At 51.4% G+C, this 22153-nt stretch overlaps 5 protein-coding genes across 5 annotated transcripts; 2 read left to right on the top strand and 3 right to left on the bottom strand.

Annotated features, from left to right (window-relative positions):
• Positions 1-176: 176 nt before the first annotated feature.
• BO66DRAFT_244990 (glutamate synthase (NADH)) lies at positions 177-6972 on the bottom strand. The gene is made up of 3 exons (XM_025642900.1): positions 6698-6972; positions 6562-6602; positions 177-6492 (listed from the first exon to the last, which is right to left on the bottom strand). The coding sequence occupies exons 1-3, from the start codon at positions 6871-6873 to the stop codon at positions 326-328; spliced, it is 6384 nt and encodes a 2127-aa protein (XP_025498091.1). The 5' UTR covers positions 6874-6972; the 3' UTR covers positions 177-325.
• A 5698-nt stretch (positions 6973-12670) lies between these two features.
• BO66DRAFT_396342 (uncharacterized protein) lies at positions 12671-14227 on the top strand. Its single transcript, XM_025648444.1, has 2 exons — positions 12671-12766; positions 12852-14227. The coding sequence occupies exons 1-2, from the start codon at positions 12734-12736 to the stop codon at positions 13989-13991; spliced, it is 1173 nt and encodes a 390-aa protein (XP_025498092.1). The 5' UTR covers positions 12671-12733; the 3' UTR covers positions 13992-14227.
• Positions 14228-14927: 700 nt separating this feature from the next.
• BO66DRAFT_444202 (SNARE domain- containing protein) lies at positions 14928-15642 on the bottom strand (the record flags this gene model as incomplete). The annotated part of the gene is made up of 4 exons (XM_025651572.1): positions 14928-15131; positions 15186-15279; positions 15366-15569; positions 15632-15642. The coding sequence occupies 4 exons, from the start codon at positions 15640-15642 to the stop codon at positions 14928-14930; spliced, it is 513 nt and encodes a 170-aa protein (XP_025498093.1).
• A 677-nt stretch (positions 15643-16319) lies between these two features.
• Positions 16320-17023, bottom strand: BO66DRAFT_361426 (histone H2A.Z-specific chaperone CHZ1). Its single transcript, XM_025645037.1, has 2 exons — positions 16695-17023; positions 16320-16571 (listed from the first exon to the last, which is right to left on the bottom strand). Exons 1-2 carry the CDS (start codon positions 16851-16853, stop codon positions 16341-16343), a joined length of 390 nt encoding a protein of 129 aa, XP_025498094.1. The 5' UTR covers positions 16854-17023; the 3' UTR covers positions 16320-16340.
• Positions 17024-19604: 2581 nt separating this feature from the next.
• Positions 19605-21998, top strand: hsp70 (molecular chaperone Hsp70). Its single transcript, XM_025648445.1, has 2 exons — positions 19605-20531; positions 20588-21998. Exons 1-2 carry the CDS (start codon positions 19783-19785, stop codon positions 21750-21752), a joined length of 1914 nt encoding a protein of 637 aa, XP_025498095.1. The 5' UTR covers positions 19605-19782; the 3' UTR covers positions 21753-21998.
• The last annotated feature ends 155 nt before the right edge of the window (positions 21999-22153 follow it).

A 22153-nucleotide genomic window follows, 5' to 3' on the forward strand; every position in this document is an offset into this window, starting at 1 on the left:
TGACAAACGCTCCGACCTTACACAACATTTTGACGATGAAAAGAACGCTGCACAACTCAGGCAAACATAGAAGTGAAGCAAGTCTTCAATCAGCCTCCTCAAAATAGTCTCTCGGAAAGATAGTAGAAAAATGTATAGTTATAGGGATATGAGCCACCCGACGTTAATTTCACCGAAGCAACCAACTTTTCTTTTAGCTTTTCCTTGATCCGTTTTGCCTTGTAATATTGACAGTCATAGATTCATTGTGATCATGAGTCTCACTTTGGGTCGTTGTGCTGCTAGATCCTGCCCAGCATGATGAAACCGAGATACGTAACAAGATTTAAGCTGAGACGGTCTGTGGCGCCGACTGGGGTACTGCATCAATAGCAGGACGGCGAACGATGCCGCCAGTAACTGGAAGCTGGGAGCTGGTGCCCATGAGAGCAGCATCAACCTCACGGGCACACTGGCGACCCTCGTTGATGCCCCAGACGATGAGAGACTGGCCACGGCGGCAGTCACCGGCAGCATAAACGCCAGGGACGTTGGTGGAGTACTGACCAGGAGGGGTCTTAACATTCTTACGCGCATCCCGCTCGATCTCATCTCCTAGAAGGCGATCTTCCGGTCCAAGGAAGCCCATTGAAAGAAGAACGAGATCGGCCGGGAAGAATTGCTCACTGCCTTCGACAGTCTTCATGTCCCATCCGCCAGAAGCACCCTTGGTCCACTCCACGCGAACAGTATTGATACCCTTAACGCGACCACTGCCATCGTCAACGAATTCCTTAGACATGACACAGTACTCGCGAGGGTCCTTGCCCATGTGTGTCTTGACTTCGGAATGGCCATAGTCAACCCGGTAAATGCGAGGCCATTGGGGCCAAGGGTTGTCACGGGCACGCTCCGGCGGAGGCTGGGGCAGCAACTCGAAGTTGGTAACAGATTTGGCGCCATGACGAACAGAAGTACCAATGCAGTCATTTCCGGTATCACCACCACCAATAACCACAACGTGCTTGTCCTTGGCGGAGATGTATGCACCATCGGCCAGGTTGGAATCGAGGAGCGACTTGGTGTTGCGGTGCAAGAATTGCATGGCGTAATGGATGCCCTCAAGCTCGCGTCCCGGGACCTTTAGATCACGAGCCACGGTGGCACCGGTAGCAATGATCACAGCATCGTTGGTCTCACGCAGGGACTCCAAGCTGACATCGTGTTCAGGTCCAACGGGAGTGCTAGGGGCAAATTGGACGCCTTCAGCAGCCATCAGGTCAACACGACGCTGCACAACTTTCTTGTCCAGCTTCATGTTGGGAATACCATACATGAGCAGCCCACCAATGCGATCAGCTCGCTCGTAGACAGTCACACTGTGCCCAGCACGATTGAGTTGATCTGCAGCAGCGAGACCGGCCGGACCAGAACCAATAATGGCAATAGTCTTACCAGTGCGAGTCTTAGGAGGACGAGGGACCATCCAGCCCATTTCGAATCCACGGTCAATGATAGCACACTCGATAGACTTGATGCCTACTGGGTCTTCGTTGATACCAAGGACACATGCACCCTCACAAGGCGCGGGGCAGACACGACCGGTGAATTCTGGGAAGTTGTTTGTCATGAGAAGACGGTTGAGCGCATCTTGCCACTGGTTCTGGAAGACCAGTTCATTCCACTTAGGGATGATATTGGAGATCGGACAACCAGTATCAGACTGACAAAATGGGACACCGCAGTCCATGCAACGAGCCGACTGGTACTTCAACTCATCCTCGCTGAGACGGGCAGAAAGCTCAGCCCAGTCACGCGTCCGAGTGGCTGGGTTTCGGTATTTTTCGCTGCGACGATTATACTTCATAAAACCTCTGGTCTTGTCGAGAATGAGAGCAGAGCGCTTCTTCTCGGTCTTCGAGTCACTGATGCTGTCTTCGATGTCGAGCATCTCAACCTTCTTCGCATCCTTTTCGGACTGAGCCTTCGATTTCTCAGCCGGAACCGGTGTACCCGGAAGCTGAGGGAGAGTGAACTCGGCCTTCTTTGCGGCCTTAGCCTTGGCACTCTCCTCCTCGAGGATGCGCTTGTAATCAATGGGCAAAACCTTGACGAAGTGGCGGAGAGCACGGGTGAAATCGAGCAAGATGCGAGCAGCCAATTCAGAGCCGGTGTAGTGGTGGTGATCCTCAATCAAGCCACGAACGAAGGCGATTTCAGCGGGGTCCTCCAACCCGCTGACCTCGACCATCTCCATGTTGACCTTGGAGTGGAAATCCTGGTTCTTATCCAAGATATAGGCAATACCACCGGACATGCCAGCGGCGAAGTTACGGCCTGTGGAACCAAGCACAAGCACCCGACCGCCAGTCATATACTCACATCCATGGTCACCAACACCCTCAACGACAGCGGTAGCCCCGGAATTACGAACAGCAAAACGCTCAGCAGCCATACCGCGGAAGAAGCAAGTACCCCGAGTAGCACCGTAGAGACAGGTGTTGCCGACAATTACGTTCTCCTCGGCCTTGTATGCAGCGCCACGGGGAGGGTACACAATTAGGCGACCTCCAGAAAGACCCTTACCGACATAGTCGTTGGCATCACCTTCCAGCTCGAGGGTGATACCCGGAGCAAGGTAAGCACCAAAGGACTGACCGGCCGAGCCCTTAATGTTCGAGTGAATAGTGTCTTGCGGGAGTCCTTCCCCACCATAGCGGCGACTGACCTGATAGGACAAGGTAGCACCCAAGGCACGATCCGTGTTGACGATATCGCATTCAATACGACAGGGCAGGCCCTTCTCCAAAGCAAGCTCGGATTCGGCAATTAACTTATTATCGAGACGAGTGTGGAGGCGATGGTCCTGCTTGCGAACATTGTAGGTAGCTACTCCAGGACGGAGGGAGTGGGCCGGGGTGAGAATGAGGGAGAGATCAATCTTCTCTTGTTTGGGGGTTTTGATACCATCTCGGATCCTGAGGAGCTCCGCACGACCCACCATCTCATTGACCGTGCGAATGCCCAACTTGGCCATGATGGCACGCATCTCGTTAGCAACATAGTAAAAGAAGTTGATCACATGCTCGGGGGTTCCCTGGAATTTAGCTCTCAGTGCTGGATCCTGGGTCGCAATTCCAACAGGACAAGTATTCAGATGACACTTGCGCATCATGATACATCCCATAGCAATCAAGGGAGTGGTGGCAAATCCGAACTCTTCTGCACCGAGCAGACAAGCGACAGCAAGATCACGACCGGTACGAATTTGACCGTCGGTCTGGACAACAACACGCCCGCGCAGGTCATTCAGGACAAGGGTCTGGTGGGTTTCGGCCAGACCCAACTCCCATGGAAGACCGGCATATTTGATACCAGTCCAACGAGACGCACCAGTACCACCATCGTGACCGGAGATCAGGATATGATCAGCCTTGGCCTTCGCGACACCGGAGGCAACAATACCAACACCGACCTCAGACACGAGCTTGACGGATACTCTTGCACGAGGGTTGGAACATTTAAGATCGTAGATGAGTTGCTTTAGATCTTCAATGGAATAGATGTCGTGGTGCGGAGGTGGCGAGATTAATCCGACACCAGGAGTAGAGTAACGAGTACGGGCGATAGGGCCCACGACCTTGTGTCCAGGAAGCTCACCACCTTCACCGGGCTTAGCTCCTTGTGCCATCTTGATCTGTAGCTCATCAGCGTCCGCGAGGTAGTGAGAAGTCACACCGAAGCGACCGGAAGCAATCTGCTTGATGGCGGAGCGCATCGTATCGCCGTTCTCGAATCTCTTGCTTCTCTCGGGATCTTCGCCTCCTTCACCAGTGTTCGACTTTCCACCAAGGCGGTTCATAGCGACTGCCAAGGTAGAATGCGATTCCATGGATATCGAACCATAAGACATGGCACCTGTAACGAACCGACGCACAATTTCTGTCCAAGGTTCGACCTGGTCAATGGGAATGGGGGTCCGCTGTTCGAAGTCGAAGTCGAGCATACCACGCAGGGTACAATTCTTGATCTGCTCATGTTCGGCCTTGGCATACGCTTCATACGACTTGTCATTCTTTGTGCGGACAGCATCTTGCATGTTCGCGATGCTGACCGGGTCATTGATGTGCTCTTCCCCGCCATCACGCCAGTGATATTCGCCAGACTCAGGAAGACCGGGAATATCGACAATCTCGCGCGAAGGGTATCCACGCTCGTGGAAGGCGAAGGCATCTTGAGCAATAAGCTCAAAAGTCATACCACGAATGCGGCTCGCAGTTCCCGCGAAGCAACGGTCAATGACACTATCATCGATACCGAGAGCTTCGAAAATCTGAGCGCCCTTGTAGGACTGCAAGGTTGAGATACCCATCTTGCTCATGACCTTGAGGATACCACCATCACAAGAAGCCTTGTAGTTCTCGATGACCTTCTCATCAGGGAGTTGCTTGCGAATCAGCTTTTCCCGGTTCATCTTGAGGATACACTCCATTGCAAGGTAAGGGTTGATAGCGTCGGCTCCGTACCCTACCAAGACACACATGTGATGTACCTCACGAGCCTCGGCGGTCTCAACGACGATGGCAGCGAGAGATCTCCATTTGTTACGGACCAAGTGATGATGAACGAGCCCAGTGGCCAAAAGAGCGGAGACAGGAACTCTCCCCGCCGACGTGGCTCGGTCCGAAAGCACAAGGACCTTGTCCCCGTTCTGGATTGCTTCAGTTGTGGCATCGCAGATGGCATCAAGAGCTTCAAGGTAGCCAGGGACACCCTTTTGCTTCTCGAATGTAATGTCGATGGTTTTGACTGTCCAATCCTTGTGGGCGCGATTGATATTCTTCAACGCGTTGAACTCGGGTATGCTCAGGATAGGGGATGGCAAGAGCAGGCGGTGACACTGTGACTGCTCCATTTCCAGAAGGTTGCCCTGAGGACCAACATAGCATTCTAGAGACATAACCACTGCCTCACGGATTGGATCGATGGGAGGGTTCGTGACCTGGGCAAAGAGTTGACGGAAGTATTCGTAGAGAAGACGTGGTTGCTTAGCGATACAGGCAAGAGGAGCATCATTGCCCATTGACCCAAGGGCTTCCTTTGAATCAGCGGCCATGGGGCCGAGTAGCAGACTCACTTGCTCAAAGGAATAGCCAAAGGCCTTCAGGCGGGGGTCATTCTGGATGGTGGTCTCATCTAATGGGGAGACGAGATCCACGCTCTGCGCATCCAATTTCTCTTTGATAGCAGGCAATTTCAGGAGCTCTTTTTCTAACCAGGAAGCGAAATCATGTCGGTGAGAGACAGTATACTTGAGTTCCGAGTCATCGATGATCCGGCCAGCCACGGTGTCAACCAGAAGCATCTTGCCGGGCTGCAAGCGGCCCTTCTGGATCACGCGCTCAGGATCGACGTCCACAGCACCAACCTCAGAAGCACAGATGATTCTGTCATCGTCCGTGACATAGAAGCGGCAAGGACGCAAGCCATTGCGGTCGAGGTTGGCTCCGCAATAGCGGCCGTCAGAGAAAGTGAACAGTGCCGGGCCATCCCAGGGCTCCATCTGGCAGGCAGCCCATTCGTAGAAAGCAGCCTTGGCCGGGTCCATAGCCGGGTTGTCCTGCCACGCTTCAGGAATCATGAGCATGACTGCTTCGGGCAAGGAAAGAACTCCGTTGATCATCAGTAGCTCCAGAACGTTATCGAAGGCGGCAGAGTCGGAACCGCCATCCTCAACAATGGGGTAGAGCGAGTCAAGCTCCGCTCCGAAAATATCGGACTTCAGCACACCCTCTCTAGCGCGCATCCAGTTCTTATTGCCACGAAGGGTGTTGATTTCACCATTGTGGGCCGCCCAACGCAAAGGTTGCGCACGGTCCCATGAAGGAAAAGTGTTGGTCGAGAAACGAGAATGAACGAGAGCAAAGTGGCCCTCGTAATCTACATTGACCAGGTCGTGGTAGTACTGGTACACCTGCACTGGAGCCAGCTGACCCTTGTAGACAATGTTCCGGTTACTGAGGGAGCAGAGGTAGAACCAGTTGGCAAGGCCAATCACATGGGTAGCACGCTTCCGTAGAACGTACAGTTGGAGCTCAAAAGTCTTGTCGTCAAATTGTGCTGCGTTCGTGACTTCGGGCTTGTTGCCTTCGCCATACGCTGACTTCAGCACGACGAAGGGTTGCATGATGATGGGCTCCCGTGAGAGCGCAGCAGGGCCGAGAATGGTCGAATCGCGAGGAACCTCGCGCCATCCCAGCACGCGTAGACCCAAAGACGTTGCGATTTCCTCGAATGTGTTGGTAGACTCTTTCAGAGACTCTTCGTCTGGCTTGAAGAACAAGTTTCCGACGGCATACTGGCCCAGAGGAGGGAGCTCAACTCCGACTTCCCGGGCGAAATTCTTGATGAAGAACTTGTGTGGAATGCTGGTCATCACACCAGCACCATCACCGTCCCGTGCATCTGAACCAACGGCGCCACGATGCGTCATGTTACAGAGCAGGTTACGAGCTGTAAGTCCATGCTTCCATTAATAAACCAGTCGCCAGGGAACGTTGATGCCGGCGCGGGGCAACTTACCATCACTGACAATCTTGTGGCTAGGCTTTCCTTTGATGTGTCTGTCGACAGTCCTTGTTAGTGACCTTGCCAGTCTTCTGGGCACCCTCGAGGTTGCGCATTTTAATGATGGTGAAGGAAGACGCAGGGCACTTACGCGGCGAAGCCTACACCACAGGCATCCTTTTCATATTCGGGGTCATAGAGACCTTGCCGCTCGGGCAAGGTGTTGGCCCAGCCATACCCCTGCTTCGGCTGGTACTCCGAATACTCATTCGGTTTCTGCTCATCGACTATAGGTTGGCCATAGAGTTCCTCCAAGTTCAGACCCATTCTTCCGTCGGTAGCCGACAGAGAATGTGATAGTAAGACGGAAGCTAGGAGGGGAGCTTTTGTGTGTTGGAGGAGGGACCACCGGGGGTGTAGAATGGAAGGCGCTCGTTATGTGGGGGGGAGGGGCGGGACTATGTTGTCACAGAGTTGGAGGGTCAAGAGCGCAGGTAAGGAGGGACAGTCGAGGCGCTGCTGTCGATGACCCAACGTCTAGCTCCTGATGAGGATTTGAATGGAAGAAGAGGGAGGGAAAGAGTAAAGAGGAAGGAAAGGAGGGGAAGATATTACTTAAAGAGCGCCGATCCGTGAGCCCGAGGGAGAAGAAATTGGGTGGAGGGGAGGAGGGGGAGGAGGAAATGAATTAAAAAGGGCAACCAAAGCGGAAGGATGGACGGGGGGCAGGGGTCCGGGGATGTCCAATTCGATGTACTGTAATAATGCTTGAACAATTTGCTCCTGCTCCTACTCCTGCGTGTATGATTATTAGTTAGTGGCTAACTTACTGTCTACCAACTCAACCGGACAGACTACTGTAAGAACAGAGGAAGGGAAAAAAAAATACGACAGTGGAGATGATCAGAGAACAGCCGTGGCAAACTGCAGCTTGACGGAGGAGGACAAGTACTGAGTAGTAGATGACTTAGTGCTGGTAACTAGTTAGTGGTGGTGGTAGTGATGATGGTGGTAGTAGTGGTATTAGCAGCAGTTAATTAGACTAGAAAGTATCCCTCCCGTACAGTACAGTCAGTCCACAGTGAACAACCGACGGGCGCAAGAGGGAAACGAAGCTAATACTTGGGACTAGTCAGTCACAGACAACTTTACTCGTTTGGTTTGTTGCTCTTTGCTGCATCCGCATTCTACCAGTCGATGGTAGCTTTCCACTCCCGAGCCGCCTAGAAGCAACAAAATGAGGTCGTTTTCGGGCTGGCACCATTCGCTTTCTCTACCATCCCAGATATCAATTCAGTCGCCTTGGGTTATACAAATACGTAGGGATACATAAAGGGATCGAAGGGATCGACAAGCACTTTCATCATTATTTTGTTGTGTTGGTGCTTCTAGTCTACCTAGTACTACTCGTTCCCAGTAGACTCATCATGCAAGAAGGTAGAGGTTGAAATGACCGCACTTCGGGTCTTCTAGAGTGCAGGCAGATAAGCACCCGTGCACCAATCAGGACAGCGGCTTTACAAGTCGAGGACACTTTGGCTGGTAGATTAGGTTTCAACTACGTCAAGATCCAGGCCGGTGGAGCCTCGGTCTCAAACCCAGAAAAAAAGAGGTTGCTTCCAACTGACGGCGCTAGTCCTTCCTTGCCTGAACCGCTACTGTAATCTCGTACTGGACTGTAATAGTTTACCCGGGTCCTCCACTCTGTAATCCTAAAACAACATTTCTTGTAGGTCAAGGAAATTGGGTTCTTTTCTCCAACTCTCCAATTCTCTCTCATAATGAGTTTGGCCCTGGAGTTCTTTCGTTATCCAAAAGGAGGAAATTGACCCATGCCGTTACCTATTACCATTCATGTGGGTTTGGAGATGGCGTGGCTTGCAATATCTTCTATTTCATCTCCTAGGTGTTCGCTCTCCCTATCCCACCTCTACGAACTCAGCAGCGGCCCGTTGCTCTTTAACACTGTCTAGGACTGGACTACGAGCCGGATTGTGAGCCATCGATTGCAACAAGTACATGAAGTGTAGACCAGGAGATGCCCACCCGAAAAATCCGACAATACTCCCCGATTCGCATTTTGATTCAAGAGATGTAGACTGTTGAAGCGACAAGAACCGAAGCCGGTGAGTGACTTGGTAACGGCAGGAATCACTTGCCGCATTTCTGTGACATGAAGCTCGTTCGATTAAGTACGAAAGTCAGTGGGGCGGTGCAGGGATGGAACGCTTATCCCCAAGGACGTTCCAAATAGTTGGTCAGCCTAGACTGGAGATGTATGGCCTGTGGGTATCTAGCCACTATCTATCGATCCTAGAGGAGAGAAACTGATCCGGGAAGACTTACATGAGTACTTGTGTATAGGAAAATTGCACAAGTAGAAGATGACTACCCACACAGTCTCGATTCAATAAGGAAGGCTTGGAAAGGATGAACACTACACATGGCCATCCCATCAGCAAAAGTAATGTTGGATATAATTGGCCAAGTGTATAGTGCAGACGATAGGTGGATTGTTCTAGATGACTGTGCTACGGATAGCACACTCGCCTCAGCTGTTAGGGTTAGAGGTTGGTGGCTACTGCAATGTTATCCCATCGCCAAGGACGCTGCATAGCGTCCTGTGCCTCTGATTCTCTGGCAGAGCGCACAGATGTTATACTAAGTCATCCAAAAACACAAGATATTGAATTTGCTGGGCAAAATACTCTACACGGCGCCTTCGCGATCTGCCACATTACAACCACAGAGCGCAGCGCCCCGATCGATAGATGGAGGCATTGAACGAGTTGAGTAGTGTCCCTCTTCGGAGTTTGGTCATGGCGACCACAAGAGCGGAAAGACTGTGGGAATAGAGTGACCATCCCTGTCTCCAAATAATAATGAAAGTCCTTTGATTAACTGGTACAGTACGTACTGCTTTGCAACTGAGTGCAGCTTACTAGAACTTACCCCACGCTGCGGTGCAGGCTGTCGGGCGATCAATGGTAAGTTAATCAAGACGGTATAACAAGTGCATACACGATTACAGCTAGTATATGTATTATTGGCAGATGCCGGGAAGGTGGGATGAGTTCCCTGGGAACGGAGCGGTAATCTACACCCTTGCGGTGCATCCTGCCCACCACCTGCACCAGCTTGGTTGCTTACTTAGCTGTCTGTCCGCCCGACCGTTCGAGGTCAGCTCAGACCTTCCGACAACGGCCAAGCTGGGCGCCTTTCCCTATTCATCCCGGAATCCCTCCCCTCTCCCTCTCCCTCCTCTCTTGGGCCACGTTTCCCACTGGCCCCCTTCCTGAAAGTGCTTCCAGCTGCCCAGTGGCCACAGCGGCTGCCTCCAGGCTCTTCGAGCCTTGCCCCGATTTCGGAGGCTTCTGCCCCTGTAACTACTTACCTATGAGACTGTCTAGCCCCTTTGGGAATTTCCGTAGCTCATTCTTTCAAGTCATCCCGGGGCCCCTATTGGAACTTACCACTTATCAACTAACTATCTCTATGTTCCTACTCGATCTTCATTTACAGATTGAACATACCATTCAGATCCTTTTCACAGCTTTCTCTCTGCTGTAATCAAAGAGCGCCTATGTAGCTATTATTTCTATTCTTGTCTATTTTCCGGGGAATATCCACCCTGACAGCTCCCCTCCCCTCTGTTTCGCTGCCGAGGGGCCGAGTCAACGCTTTCCCCGTGGGATCGAAGCATTCCATGCCCGGGATTGGTTTGCGCACTGTATAGTAACGTAGTAGGGTGCACAAGTAGGTACTAGGTAGGCCCGGGGACAACTCAATTAGCCGTTGAATGGCCCCCAACCAATAAACGCCGCCTCATCTTGCATACACCATCCCCGGAAATACGAGCGGTTCACATGGCCGGACATCTACAGTAGCAGAAATCTGCCCACTGCCTACGGATGATTTGCAGAAGTACAGTGCTAGAAGTACAGTGCTGTACTCCGTACTTTAGCAGACTACCTAGTACCTATTACTACCTTCGCCTGCAACCTATCAATTGCCCACTCACGACTTCGGAATTTCACAACGCAGAGATAGGATGTTTAGTTCCGAATCCCAAGACCGATAAGCATAGCCGACATCAATAAATGTAATGCAAATTGTCATACACAGATCTATCAATCTAGCCTTCTCGATATCGCTTCATGCTGTATGGAGCATAAATCCTGAGAGGGCATGTGCATGCGATTTTGCGATCCCCAGATCATACCTACTGCGTGACAACTGCCAAAATGTGTGGCCTGTGGCTACGACTCAATCTCCCAACCCCGAGACCTTTCTCTCAGACGACCTTTTGATCGATAAGGCGGCACCAGCAACCCCTCCTCTTATCGCCGATCGAGTTCAAACGCTTCATTTCGGCCGATTCGAAGTCGAGACGGAACAGGCAATCAAATCCTCAGCTGCAGCGATCATGCCCATGGCCAACATCCACCACCATTAGTCACTTCATGGCACCTCACTAACTCTCGGGGAATTTGCACTCTCAGGGTTGAGGGAAGGATGGAGATGGGCCCGAACTGGTTTCCCTCGGTATGAAGGGCGTCTCCATTACAACCCGATAGTGTAGGAATGATCAAGAATCACACAACAAAGCGGTTGTTGTGTCAGTCACTCAGCCGGGACGCGCAACCTGCCTAGTGCCCGCGCACACACACACACACACCAGAGGATGTTTTCAGTGCATGAGGGATGGTTGGGACGGGCATCACATGACCGAGCGGAGATGCCAATGTTTCCGTCTCCCGAATTCTTCCGGAGCGTGTCTGCTCAGGCTTGACCGGTTTAGGTTCACCGGATGTGATCTTGTCGAAGGAGCGGAAGACTGCAACCCTTCGGGACTTTTAGGAGTCGATGACGGTAACTTAACGGCCGCAAACAAGTACTGATCCTGACGGAGAACTGTACAGTACAGTACACTAAGGTAAAGTACTTACAGTACTTACAGACAGCTGCTCCGGGGAGAGTGCAGGGCCGCAGGCAGAAGTCGTTCCTCCGTCCAGGCTCCTTCGGCTGATGATTTGTCCTCCTCCGACTGGATGAAGTTCAATGGCTCATCTTGCAGGAGTGGTTTGTCCCCGGGCCTGCCACTGCAGCACCCGTTACAGGCTACTGCACCTCGGTAGACAGAATGTGGAAGGACTTGTGGTGGAGCAGACTGCTCCGCGCAAATGGTCTGATTCTCACATCCCTAAGTGACTTGCTCGGTCTACACTACATAGTTACTTGGTACGCACAGTCTCTCTACACCGAGTCTCTCTCCCGCACGGGTCGAACGACTACTGAAGGAATGCTTGCTTGACTATACAGCTCATCAACTACCCCACCATCCTGGAATTACTCCTGAGTGAGTGAGTAGACTGACCTTCACCTAGCCTCACCCCAACTATACAAGAATACAAGAACAGTTCCACAAATAATTACTCATCCGATGGATTAGAGCAATTCCACGGAATCTACTGTGTATGCATACATATATAGTACAGATATTGCAGCTTCTGTAGACACAGATGATGGCCATTGCCACTGTCCTTTGAGCTGCAGACGGAGGAATCGCTACTTGCGCGGATCTCACTCTAAGAGTCATGGACGTTGATCACAAGGGCGTTACTGGGTGTGACTATTAAATCTTGTGTAGATTTAGCACATACCTGGCTCTTGTAGTTCGAAGCTATTGGCTGTGGAGGTACAGTGCTGTACCTACCTAGTGTCTAGTAACCCAGAAGCATCAAATAGTTGCTTCATAATCAACGAGCTACTCCGTAGTCTGTACAGAGTATGTGTAGTCAATTGGCAAGCTAGGTCGAGAAAACCTACTGAATCAATTGTATAGTCCCGGTTCTGTGCCATTGTAGGCCAGTGTTTAGAATGTCGGAATACAGCGGCAGACTCGAACAGGTAAGCCTTCCCCGCACGCGGAGACTCACTCCTCTTCCGCCATTGATTGTTGTTTTTTCTCGGTTTCCCCTTGCAAATGTCACTCATTAGCATCCACATACACAGCACGGAAACAAGTCGCGCAACAAGGCATTTCGCGCCCTGTCGCAGATAGTGCGCCTTCTGTCTAGCCTCAAGACTACAGCGAAGCACACCTAGCTGCGCCATTATTCCGGCCAGCCAACACAGCAACACGCATATTCCACCCGAACGGCCTGGCTGGATACAAACAAACGCAATGCTCTCTCTTCCCCTCATTACCCCCCGCGATGTACGTCATCTCTGCCTTGAAGATAGATGACTTCCAAAGGCCAGTTGACCTCATGCAATTTCTCGTCTCTAACAAACCATCTTAGTCCCACGAGCTCTGGTTCGGTTCGTCTCAACCTTACCGCTCCTCATCCTCCACGTCCGCGACACCTAATCACTCCCACCACCACCATCACCCGGGAGAACCCCACGGCCCCAATCGCCGCAATGGTAGCAACCACCCCAACACCGGACGCGGCCTCTCTGCCTCCTCTGGCAACATGCTCTCATCCCTTCTCCTCGAGGAACGAGCCCTCCGCGCTCGCAAGAACAACATCGCCTCGTTCGGATACTCGTGGATCAAACCGGCCGGCTGTCCAAAGACGATGCTGGGGATGAAAGAGGAGGAAGCGGAACGCGAGGAGGCTCTGGCGGCCGCGGCCGCGGAGATGGCAGCTGCGGCTGCCGCCGCCGAGGCGGGCATGGATGACTTTGGGGGCCAGACGCAGGATACAATGGACGGAGAGGGGATGCAGGACGATACGGGAATGGAAAGAGACTTGGATGACGATATCCCTGACGCTGATGCAGACGGTCTAGTCGAGGAAGGGGAAGAAGGTCTGGAGGAGGAAGGTGTTGTGGACGAGGATGAGGAGGGATACATGGAACGCGATCTGGATGATGACATTCCCGAGGCCTTTTCTGGCTACGATGACGACGATGAGGAAGATTTGGACGAGGAGAACGAGGGTTTCGACGATCAACCAGACCTGGACGCTGACATCCCGAGTGCGGCGGAGGAAGGCTACGATGATGATGATGATGACGACGATATGAGCGAAAACGGAGCCATGGGCCGTGATCTGGACGATGATATTCCCGAGGCTGATAACGATCACTATGCACAGGGAGAGGAAGAGGAATGGCAACATACGGATACCGACGCCGAATTTGACGATGAAGAGGATGTCAGCTTCGCGCAGGATCCCTTTACGCAAAGTCTTCGCGCGAGTACGAGCAGTCGTGGTGGCTTGCCTCCGGTGCCAATGCGACGAGAGCGAGAGACAGAGGCCCAGCGAAGGTTCTTGCAGCGGTGGAGTGGTGGCGGAGATGCTTTTGACACCAGCAGCATGCTTGTAGACGAAGAAGATCTACGAGCGTCGATAGCCAGCCAGGCCAGTCGGAGGAGTGTTTTCAGCCGGTTTCCTCGTCGTCGAATGGGAGGCCCCAGAGACAGCCTCGAATAAAGTTCTACCTCTGCATTGTTGCAGTCTGGTGTTTGAGTGTATCAACATGTGCGGTGTGTATGAAGGCCGTTTTTCTTTCTCCTGGTGGAGGGTGGAAATCATGGCAGTCAATCTGGCTCAAACCGGGGAATGAGTAGGTCAAGTATGTACTAGTAGATTGTAGAAGAGCTAGGCGCATGATCAAAATTACTGTTTCCAGACGGTATATATGGTTATCAGTCGCTATAGAGATACCCATTTCATGTCATACTATCACATTTTAGAGCAGGAAATTCCACCGTTAACAATACTCTATAGTTCAGGTGCTTTCTTACATGAACCATGTTGCTTAAGTAGGTGTGATTCCCCTGTGCAGCTGCTCAGTGGAAAGTGAGTGGCCGGGGCTACCCCAAAGTGCCAACAAGCTCAATCTTTGTGCTATAAAGATGAGAAGATAGCCAGGTAGGCGCAGTAATGACCATAGCCCTATGCATAGATTATATACACATCTCATTGTACACTGATAACCAAAAGCATCGAGGTTTCACTCGCTCGTTACATTGGAGGCCATAAGCAGCCTAGAGACAAAACTCCGGATATGCACTGTCATAGCGAAAAAAGAAGCTCGACAGAAGAACGAGACAGCAAGAATCATTATACATTTGCCATAAGAAGCGAGTGCCAAGGTCTGCAGGTTAGACAATTATTTGCAGTGCTATCCGAATGGCCAGTCTTCTAATTGAGAACGCCGTGGTGCACGAATCATGTTGGCCGGGAAGAGAAGATAATTAGGTAGTATAAGGAAAGCGCATCGGCCAAACACAGGGGGCGTCGAATGAAGCGCATGCTGAGCGAGAACAAAAGTTCGTAGCACAAGCGGAGATACCGCACTTGGGTTCTGATGTTCGGGAAATGTTGGGAGCGAGTGGTTCTGAGAAGCGTGCCTGCGCCCGTCGACTAGGTTATCCACACATACGCGAATAGCAAAAAGACAGCCAGGAAGAAGGCCAGCCAGACTCGCCAGCCCACACCGGTGCGCTCCGCCATTCGCAGCATACGGGTCATGTTACCGCGGAGACGCACTCTAGTGTTCTCGAAAGTGTTGTTGAGGTCGGAAATCGCCGAGGTATCCCGGATCTCATCGCCGATGGCGACAGTAAGCTGGAAGCGAGCAATTAGTGTCACCTGCCTGGATCGAATTGCCTGCATCCTTACATCTTTCAACATCTTGACCTTTGCACTGATTCCTTCCACCTCTGCATCGTTCTGCGACTCCAAATGGTCGAGAACAGCATCCGAGTAATGGCCTCTACAAGCCGGAAGATGTAAGCCAGTTGCACACTCGAGGGGGGACCCCGAAATGCCCGTCTTTTGTTTGAGATGCGGACAACTCACTTCTTGTTCGGAGTTGCTGTCCTGTATCCTCCTGTAGGCCCGCCAGTCCCCAAGCCCTCGCCAGCCGGTGGAGTGTAGCCTCCGTATCCGTATCCTCCTATGCGGCCAGGAGATCGACTGGCCGGCCGAGAATCGCCGCCATAAGAGTCGAAAAGGGAAGACGAGGCGCGGGGATCGCGTTGATGAAGAGTTGAACGTGGGAATCTAGTGACGCATGATTAGTTCCATTACTACTACTGATGCGGATGAAGATGGCATGGTCATACCGTGAGGCCATAACGAGTCGTTTCGTAGTCGTGGGCGGGTGAGGTCGATAAAGGGAATTATTTCAACAGCTCATGCAACTTAGCTGGCAAGCATTTTCGATAAGTATTATGGGACGCTCTCGACCAGTTCCAGCCTGTCTGAATGGCTAGGGAGCTGACGGGTCTGTCATGCGACGGGGTATTGCAAGTCGGTTGCGGCGATCGACTCGGCGAAACACGCTGGCTGCTAGCCGGGCCTCTCTGCTCGGGCGGAGACGCCTCCGGCACGTGAGCCAGCCTACATGTTCAGCGTTACTGAACAGCTCCTGCTGTTGATCCTTGAATATGCGATTGGTTTATGATTTCCTTTCATTACTGCAATCAATGCAATTATCCTCTCACTATTCGACCGGACTGTAGTTTATGCTAAAACAACCGCGAGGCGAGATCTGTAAACTCATGTTGGCTCCGATGAAGTGTGCATGCAACATAAATAGCAAAGATCTTTGCGCGGACAGACACAGAAACATTTGTAGAATATTCTTTTATCCCAAGCCAGGAAAAAAGCCAGCATTGATTAAATAGCAAAATAATCCCCGACGTTAACGAATCCGATGAAGACCCCCAAAATCCTGCCTGCGCCTGTCAACCAATTGCCCGTTCACACTCGCCGCCCCTATGTTAATGGTGGTATGATAGTCTCGTCCTAGTCATTAAGAGATCGTGCATTTCAGCCGCGCATGACGGTATCCTCATCATCTTCCCCACCCTCATAATCCTCATCGTCGTCCTCCTCGTCGTCGTCCATCATGTTATCGGCCTTTAGCTTCTCGGCTGCCGCCTGATAATCAACGATCTTGCCGCGAGTACGACGGCCACCCGAGATGATGTTGTCTTCAGATATGGGCTCGAGGTTATCGCCGTCATCATCATTATCTGCCGGGAAGGTTATAGGGTTAGCCTGGCACTAATTGTGATGCTGTAGCTCATTGCATATCATACCGTCTTCAGCCTGTGTACCATCGCGAGAAAATTGGTTAGTTTCGCAAGTCAGATAATGTTGTCAGGATGGGGATTGCCGTACCATCTCCTCGTTCTCGCTCTCGTCGCTATCCTCCTCCTCTAGGTTTTCGTCGTGGGTAGGCTCGGTAGCCCGGCCCTTGCCCTTGTCCAGAGCAGCGGCATCGGGGGCGTTGGCGGCGCGGTCGTAGCCGGGAGTAGTGGCCTGGTTGCTGTCACCCATGATGAAAAGTTCTCGGTTCTAGGGCGAAGGGTCGGAAATGGATTAGGATGTATGAGTGCGCAAAGGTAATGAAGAGAGAAAGGAATTACAGAAGGATGGTCCAAAGCAGAGATTTTAGGGATGTGTTGCAGGCGCAAGGGAGATTCAGCTCAACCGTCCCCGGAGCGGTGGTTGCCCAGGGCGGCACACCTGCGGCTCCCGTGACTGGGAACTGAGGATTGAGGCGCCCACCACCTTATGCATAACAAACATGTTACCTAACTGAACCCCCAGCCTAGCGGAATTACTCAGTAACTTATCCCAATCCTCTAGAGACTCACGATGGTCTTCTTTTCTATGTTCAAATATAGTTATGATAGATGTGCCATGCCTTGCTACACTTCGACTTTTGCTCTTGGTAGCTCCAGGTCATAGAAAACAGGTGTAACATCGATAATATAGTACAACTCCGATCAACCATCATGTTTTTCGTTTGAGTTTCCAACGCCTCGTCTCTTCCGCTTCCCCTTGCTGCTGTTCATATAGCCTCCTCATAGTAGATATCTTTCTACTAACCAAGGCTTTATCCACATTTCCACCCCACAAATAAACGAAAGAATAAATGTGGGTTGCATCCAGGCGCTTTCACAAAATCACGAGCAAAAGGAAACGTTTCATCATAGACGTTGAACGGCTGGCAAGCACTCATGCACAAGTCAGAGACTGACCTTATTGCATTAACCAATGGTCCATAATGCGTTGACATGAGGGATGCCCGTTCCACTCTCAAAACACTTCCTTTATCGTCTTGATAGGCTCAGCCTCTCCACTAGAACCATTAGACCGATAAGTCTACGTTCGAAGAGGGCGAATACCTTCGCAGATCTGATTGAGCTGTGCCGCAAGCTGAGCATGACATTTGCAGTCTCTGTTCAGCAATGCAACAGATAGCACATCCGAGAATTATCAGCGAAGGCGCCTGACAAAATTTGAATATATCGTTGCCTTTTACAGCCTGGATGTATGATCCGATGCTTTTCGAGTCTTGAAGCTTGGTTTATGCTGGGAAAGCATTAGATGATTGTTCTTGGATCTTCTCTGGTTTGGAAGTACTTACCTGAATATCTGATCCAGTTATGGAACGCTTCCATCGGACTCGCATGTCTGATTCCAATTGGCGCAGATTTTGCAGACTTGGGCCTTTGTCAGAACACGGCGGATAGTGAATCAATAAGACAAAGCATAACGGATCGATAAGAAAAGGCACCGAGCTGGAAATTACTTCCAAGCTGCACATATGCAGCGCAGACATGCCTTATTCATGCCATCGAATGCCGGTGCTTAGTTCGGCTAAGCTTCGCAGATGTCAGGACAAAAGAACGACAAGTATGTGGAGGCTGAAAGACATAAGCGACATACAGAGACAACTTGGCAAAGCCGCAACAGCTGAGCTTCCAGCGTTGCCGAAATCAAGCGGGATGCTTTAGATATTTGAACTCGGAACCCGAATGGTAACTTGGGCCAAATCCACAAGCTATATAGATTGTGGAGCAGAGGAAACCCCCCGAGCCCCTTCTGAAGCAGCGATAACCAATCGGTCCCAAAGGAGATACACACGCATAGCTATGGCCGATGGTAGGATGTGTTGTGTACTGGTAAAATATTCTTTCTTCTCCGAGCAAATGCTCTTGTTGAAACCTACTATGATTGCTATGGTCTGCTGGAGACGTCCTCGCTGCGTTCGACATACTTCTTACTGATATAGCAGAAATACAAACCCGGGATGGAGGCACACGCAACATTGGCTACTGAGGGAGTTGCTTACAATAAATAAGGCTACATGAATTAGTTTCAGGACACATAAACTGGCTGTTACCATATAACAGGCCACGGCACGAGCGCAGACAACGGGCCAAAGATCTAGACAATAAAGAGAACAGTGTTGGCCGTCATGATGACGGACTATATTCTGTTCAATTCCATGGGTGAGATTGTCTGATCAGACATTGTACTCATGGAAAGACCCTTACTATCAGCTATTAACGTTAACTGTGTCCCGCTCTAATCCGGCATTGTTGAATCCAATCCATACACAGAGAGTAGCTACGGTGTAGAGTATGTACCTTCTAAAAGCCAGAGTAACAAAATTTGTCTGAACACATGCGAATGTATATGTGGGCATAATCATGTAATACTCAGTAACTATCTAGTAATAGCTCTTTACTCAATGCACTCACTCATATTCACTCATCAGACTCATGAGTCAGAACAAGAGAACGAAAGAAAAAAGTCTGAACGAAGATTAGATTACATCACCCAGTCCGCTGGGTACCCCGCCAACCGCCGCCCGAAAAGCCTGGCAGAAAAACTTGAAACACCCCTCCTCGCCCAAAAATGGAAGCCTCTTCTCCTTTCCACCAAAGTTCCATCAGTTCCGCCAAACGTCACCTGTCTATAGTTATAGTATCGTCTAGTCTATACCGTGTTTGTTAAGGACCCTGTCAGGGCCACTAAGTAATGAAGTAGTAGCTTGTCGTAGCTTGTAGTTTAATCTAGCAGCAACGAGGATCATCCCATACATTCTTTCCCTTTGATTAGTCCTTTATCGAATGGCCCAGAACTGCAGGCGGTTTTCTCGAAGCTGGCGATGGAGCGGGTGGAAGACCATCGAACCCCATGGATACCCGTCGAACCGCCGCTTGCTAGAAACTTCGCTGGAGTTGCCATTTCACCGCCCGCCACTATATCAACGTTGCCAGTCGCACATTTTCTCTGCTCCATTCATCCATTTTCTAAACACGCAACTACTACTCTCTACTACTCCCATTTCCTCCTACCCTTTTTTCTTTACCACGCTCTAAGTCTCTTATACCCTTTCTCGAGGCTTTTTGTACATTACGATAATCTTGTTTAACGAATTCCCCCTACTACACACATCACATCACACATCATGGCCCCCGCTGTCGGTATCGATTTGGGAACCACCTACTCCTGCGTGGGTGTCTTCCGTGATGACCGTATCGAAATCATCGCCAACGACCAGGGTAACCGCACCACCCCCTCTTTCGTGGCCTTCACCGACACCGAGCGTTTGATCGGTGATGCCGCCAAGAACCAGGTTGCCATGAACCCTCACAACACCGTCTTCGATGCTAAGCGTCTGATCGGTCGTCGTTTCGCCGATGCCGAGGTCCAGTCCGACATGAAGCACTGGCCCTTCAAGGTCGTTGACGACAAGGCTGGCAAGCCCATCGTTGAGGTTGAGTTCAAGGGCGAGACCAAGCAGTTCACCCCCGAGGAGATCTCTTCCATGATCCTCACCAAGATGCGCGAGACCGCTGAGTCTTACCTCGGTGGTACCGTCAACAACGCCGTCATCACTGTCCCCGCTTACTTCAACGACTCCCAGCGTCAGGCCACCAAGGATGCTGGTCTCATCGCCGGCTTGAACGTTCTCCGTATCATTAACGAGCCCACCGCTGCTGCCATTGCCTACGGTCTCGACAAGAAGACCGAGGGTGAGCGCAACGTCCTCATCTTCGACCTGGGTGGTGGTACCTTCGATGTCTCCCTCCTTACCATCGAGGAGGGTATCTTCGAGGTCAAGGCCACCGCCGGTGACACTCACTTGGGTGGTGAGGACTTCGATAACCGCCTTGTGAACCACTTCGTTACCGAATTCAAACGCAAGCATAAAAAGTTCGGAAGCCTTTTTTCCCTTTTAAAACTTGGATTTTGTGCTAACGCTCACTTAGGGATTTGACTACCAATGCTCGTGCTCTCCGCCGTCTCCGCACTGCTTGCGAGCGTGCCAAGCGTACTCTCTCTTCCGCTGCCCAGACCTCCATTGAGATCGACTCTCTCTTCGAGGGTATCGACTTCTACACCTCGATCACCCGTGCTCGTTTCGAGGAGCTCTGCCAGGACCTCTTCCGCTCCACCATGGAGCCCGTTGAGCGTGTCCTCCGCGACGCCAAGATCGACAAGGCCTCCGTCCACGAGATCGTCCTCGTCGGTGGTTCCACCCGTATCCCCAAGATCCAGCGCCTTGTCTCCGACTTCTTCAACAAGGAGGCTAACAAGTCCATCAACCCCGATGAGGCCGTTGCCTACGGTGCTGCTGTCCAGGCTGCTATCCTGTCTGGTGACACTTCCTCCAAGTCCACCAACGAGATCCTCCTGCTCGACGTTGCCCCTCTCTCCCTTGGTATCGAGACCGCTGGTGGTGTCATGACTGCTCTTATCAAGCGCAACACCACCATCCCCACCAAGAAGTCCGAGACCTTCTCCACCTACTCCGACAACCAGCCCGGTGTCTTGATCCAGGTCTATGAGGGTGAGCGTGCTCGCACCAAGGACAACAACCTCCTTGGCAAGTTCGAGCTTACCGGCATTCCTCCCGCCCCCCGTGGTGTTCCCCAGATTGAGGTCACCTTTGATCTCGATGCCAACGGTATAATGAACGTCTCTGCCATTGAGAAGGGTACCGGTAAGACCAACAAGATCACCATCACCAACGACAAGGGTCGTCTCTCCAAGGAGGAGATCGAGCGCATGCTTGCCGATGCCGAGAAGTTCAAGGCCGAGGATGAGGCCGAGGCTTCCCGTATCCAGGCTAAGAACGGTCTTGAGTCCTACGCCTACTCCCTCAAGAACACTCTCGGCGAGGGCAAGCTCACCATCAGCGATGCCGACAAGGAGAAGGTCAACGCCAAGATCGACGAGACCATCAGCTGGCTCGACTCCAACCAGACCGCCACCAAGGAGGAGTACGAGTCCCAGCAGAAGGAGCTTGAGGGTGTTGCCAACCCCATCATCTCCGCTGCCTACGGTGCCGCTGGTGGTGCCCCTGGCGGTGCCGCTCCCGGCGCCACCCGCACTGCTGACGACGTCGAGGAGGGCCCCGAGGAGCTTGACTAAATGCCTCAACTTTCAGTTTTGCTTTTAGTTCTTACTACCCATGGCTGTTCATTGGCTAAGTTTTTCTTTATTTGCATGTTCTAATCTTCATGTCTTCTGTTTTCTTTAACGAAATTATGGGATCCTTTTCTTGTGCATGATTGCATAGATTCGAGGTTTAGTCTTCACTGCATGATGATTTACTCTGCAGTAATCAGGAGGGAAAAGTTTCCTTTCGACGAATACAATAAATTTCTAATAACCTTGTCCTTCATCCTTTCGCTCTTAGTAGTAAAACTGCTTTGGTAAGCTCTAGCCGTAATAAGACTTGTGGATCTTGAGTCAGAACCAGGCGTAGGACTCGAGACTGTTTGTACTTTGTAGCCTAGATTCGGGAAGCCTCGGCCTTATCCTCGGCCTTT

Source organism: Aspergillus aculeatinus (assembly GCF_003184765.1).
Source record: "Aspergillus aculeatinus CBS 121060 unplaced genomic scaffold BO66scaffold_85, whole genome shotgun sequence".
Lineage (NCBI taxonomy): Eukaryota > Fungi > Ascomycota > Eurotiomycetes > Eurotiales > Aspergillaceae > Aspergillus > Aspergillus aculeatinus.

Excerpts from the sequence above, each read along its gene's own strand:
- hsp70 (XM_025648445.1), top strand. The coding sequence starts at position 19,783 with ATGGCCCCCGCTGTCGGTATCGATTTGGGAACCACCTACTCCTGCGTG. Across the intron at positions 20,532-20,587 it reads TTCAAACGCAAGCATAAAAA|GGATTTGACTACCAATGCTC; the intron begins GTTCGGAAGCCT and ends ACGCTCACTTAG.
- BO66DRAFT_244990 (XM_025642900.1), bottom strand. The coding sequence starts at position 6,873 with ATGGGTCTGAACTTGGAGGAACTCTATGGCCAACCTATAGTCGATGAG. Across the intron at positions 6,603-6,697 it reads TGTGGTGTAGGCTTCGCCGC|ACACATCAAAGGAAAGCCTA; the intron begins GTAAGTGCCCTG and ends GACTGTCGACAG. Across the intron at positions 6,493-6,561 it reads CCACAAGATTGTCAGTGATG|CTCGTAACCTGCTCTGTAAC; the intron begins GTAAGTTGCCCC and ends ATGGACTTACAG.
- BO66DRAFT_396342 (XM_025648444.1), top strand. The coding sequence starts at position 12,734 with ATGCTCTCTCTTCCCCTCATTACCCCCCGCGAT. Across the intron at positions 12,767-12,851 it reads CCCTCATTACCCCCCGCGAT|TCCCACGAGCTCTGGTTCGG; the intron begins GTACGTCATCTC and ends AAACCATCTTAG.
- BO66DRAFT_361426 (XM_025645037.1), bottom strand. The coding sequence starts at position 16,853 with ATGGGTGACAGCAACCAGGCCACTACTCCCGGCTACGACCGCGCCGCC. Across the intron at positions 16,572-16,694 it reads AGAGCGAGAACGAGGAGATG|GCTAACCCTATAACCTTCCC; the intron begins GTACGGCAATCC and ends AATTAGTGCCAG.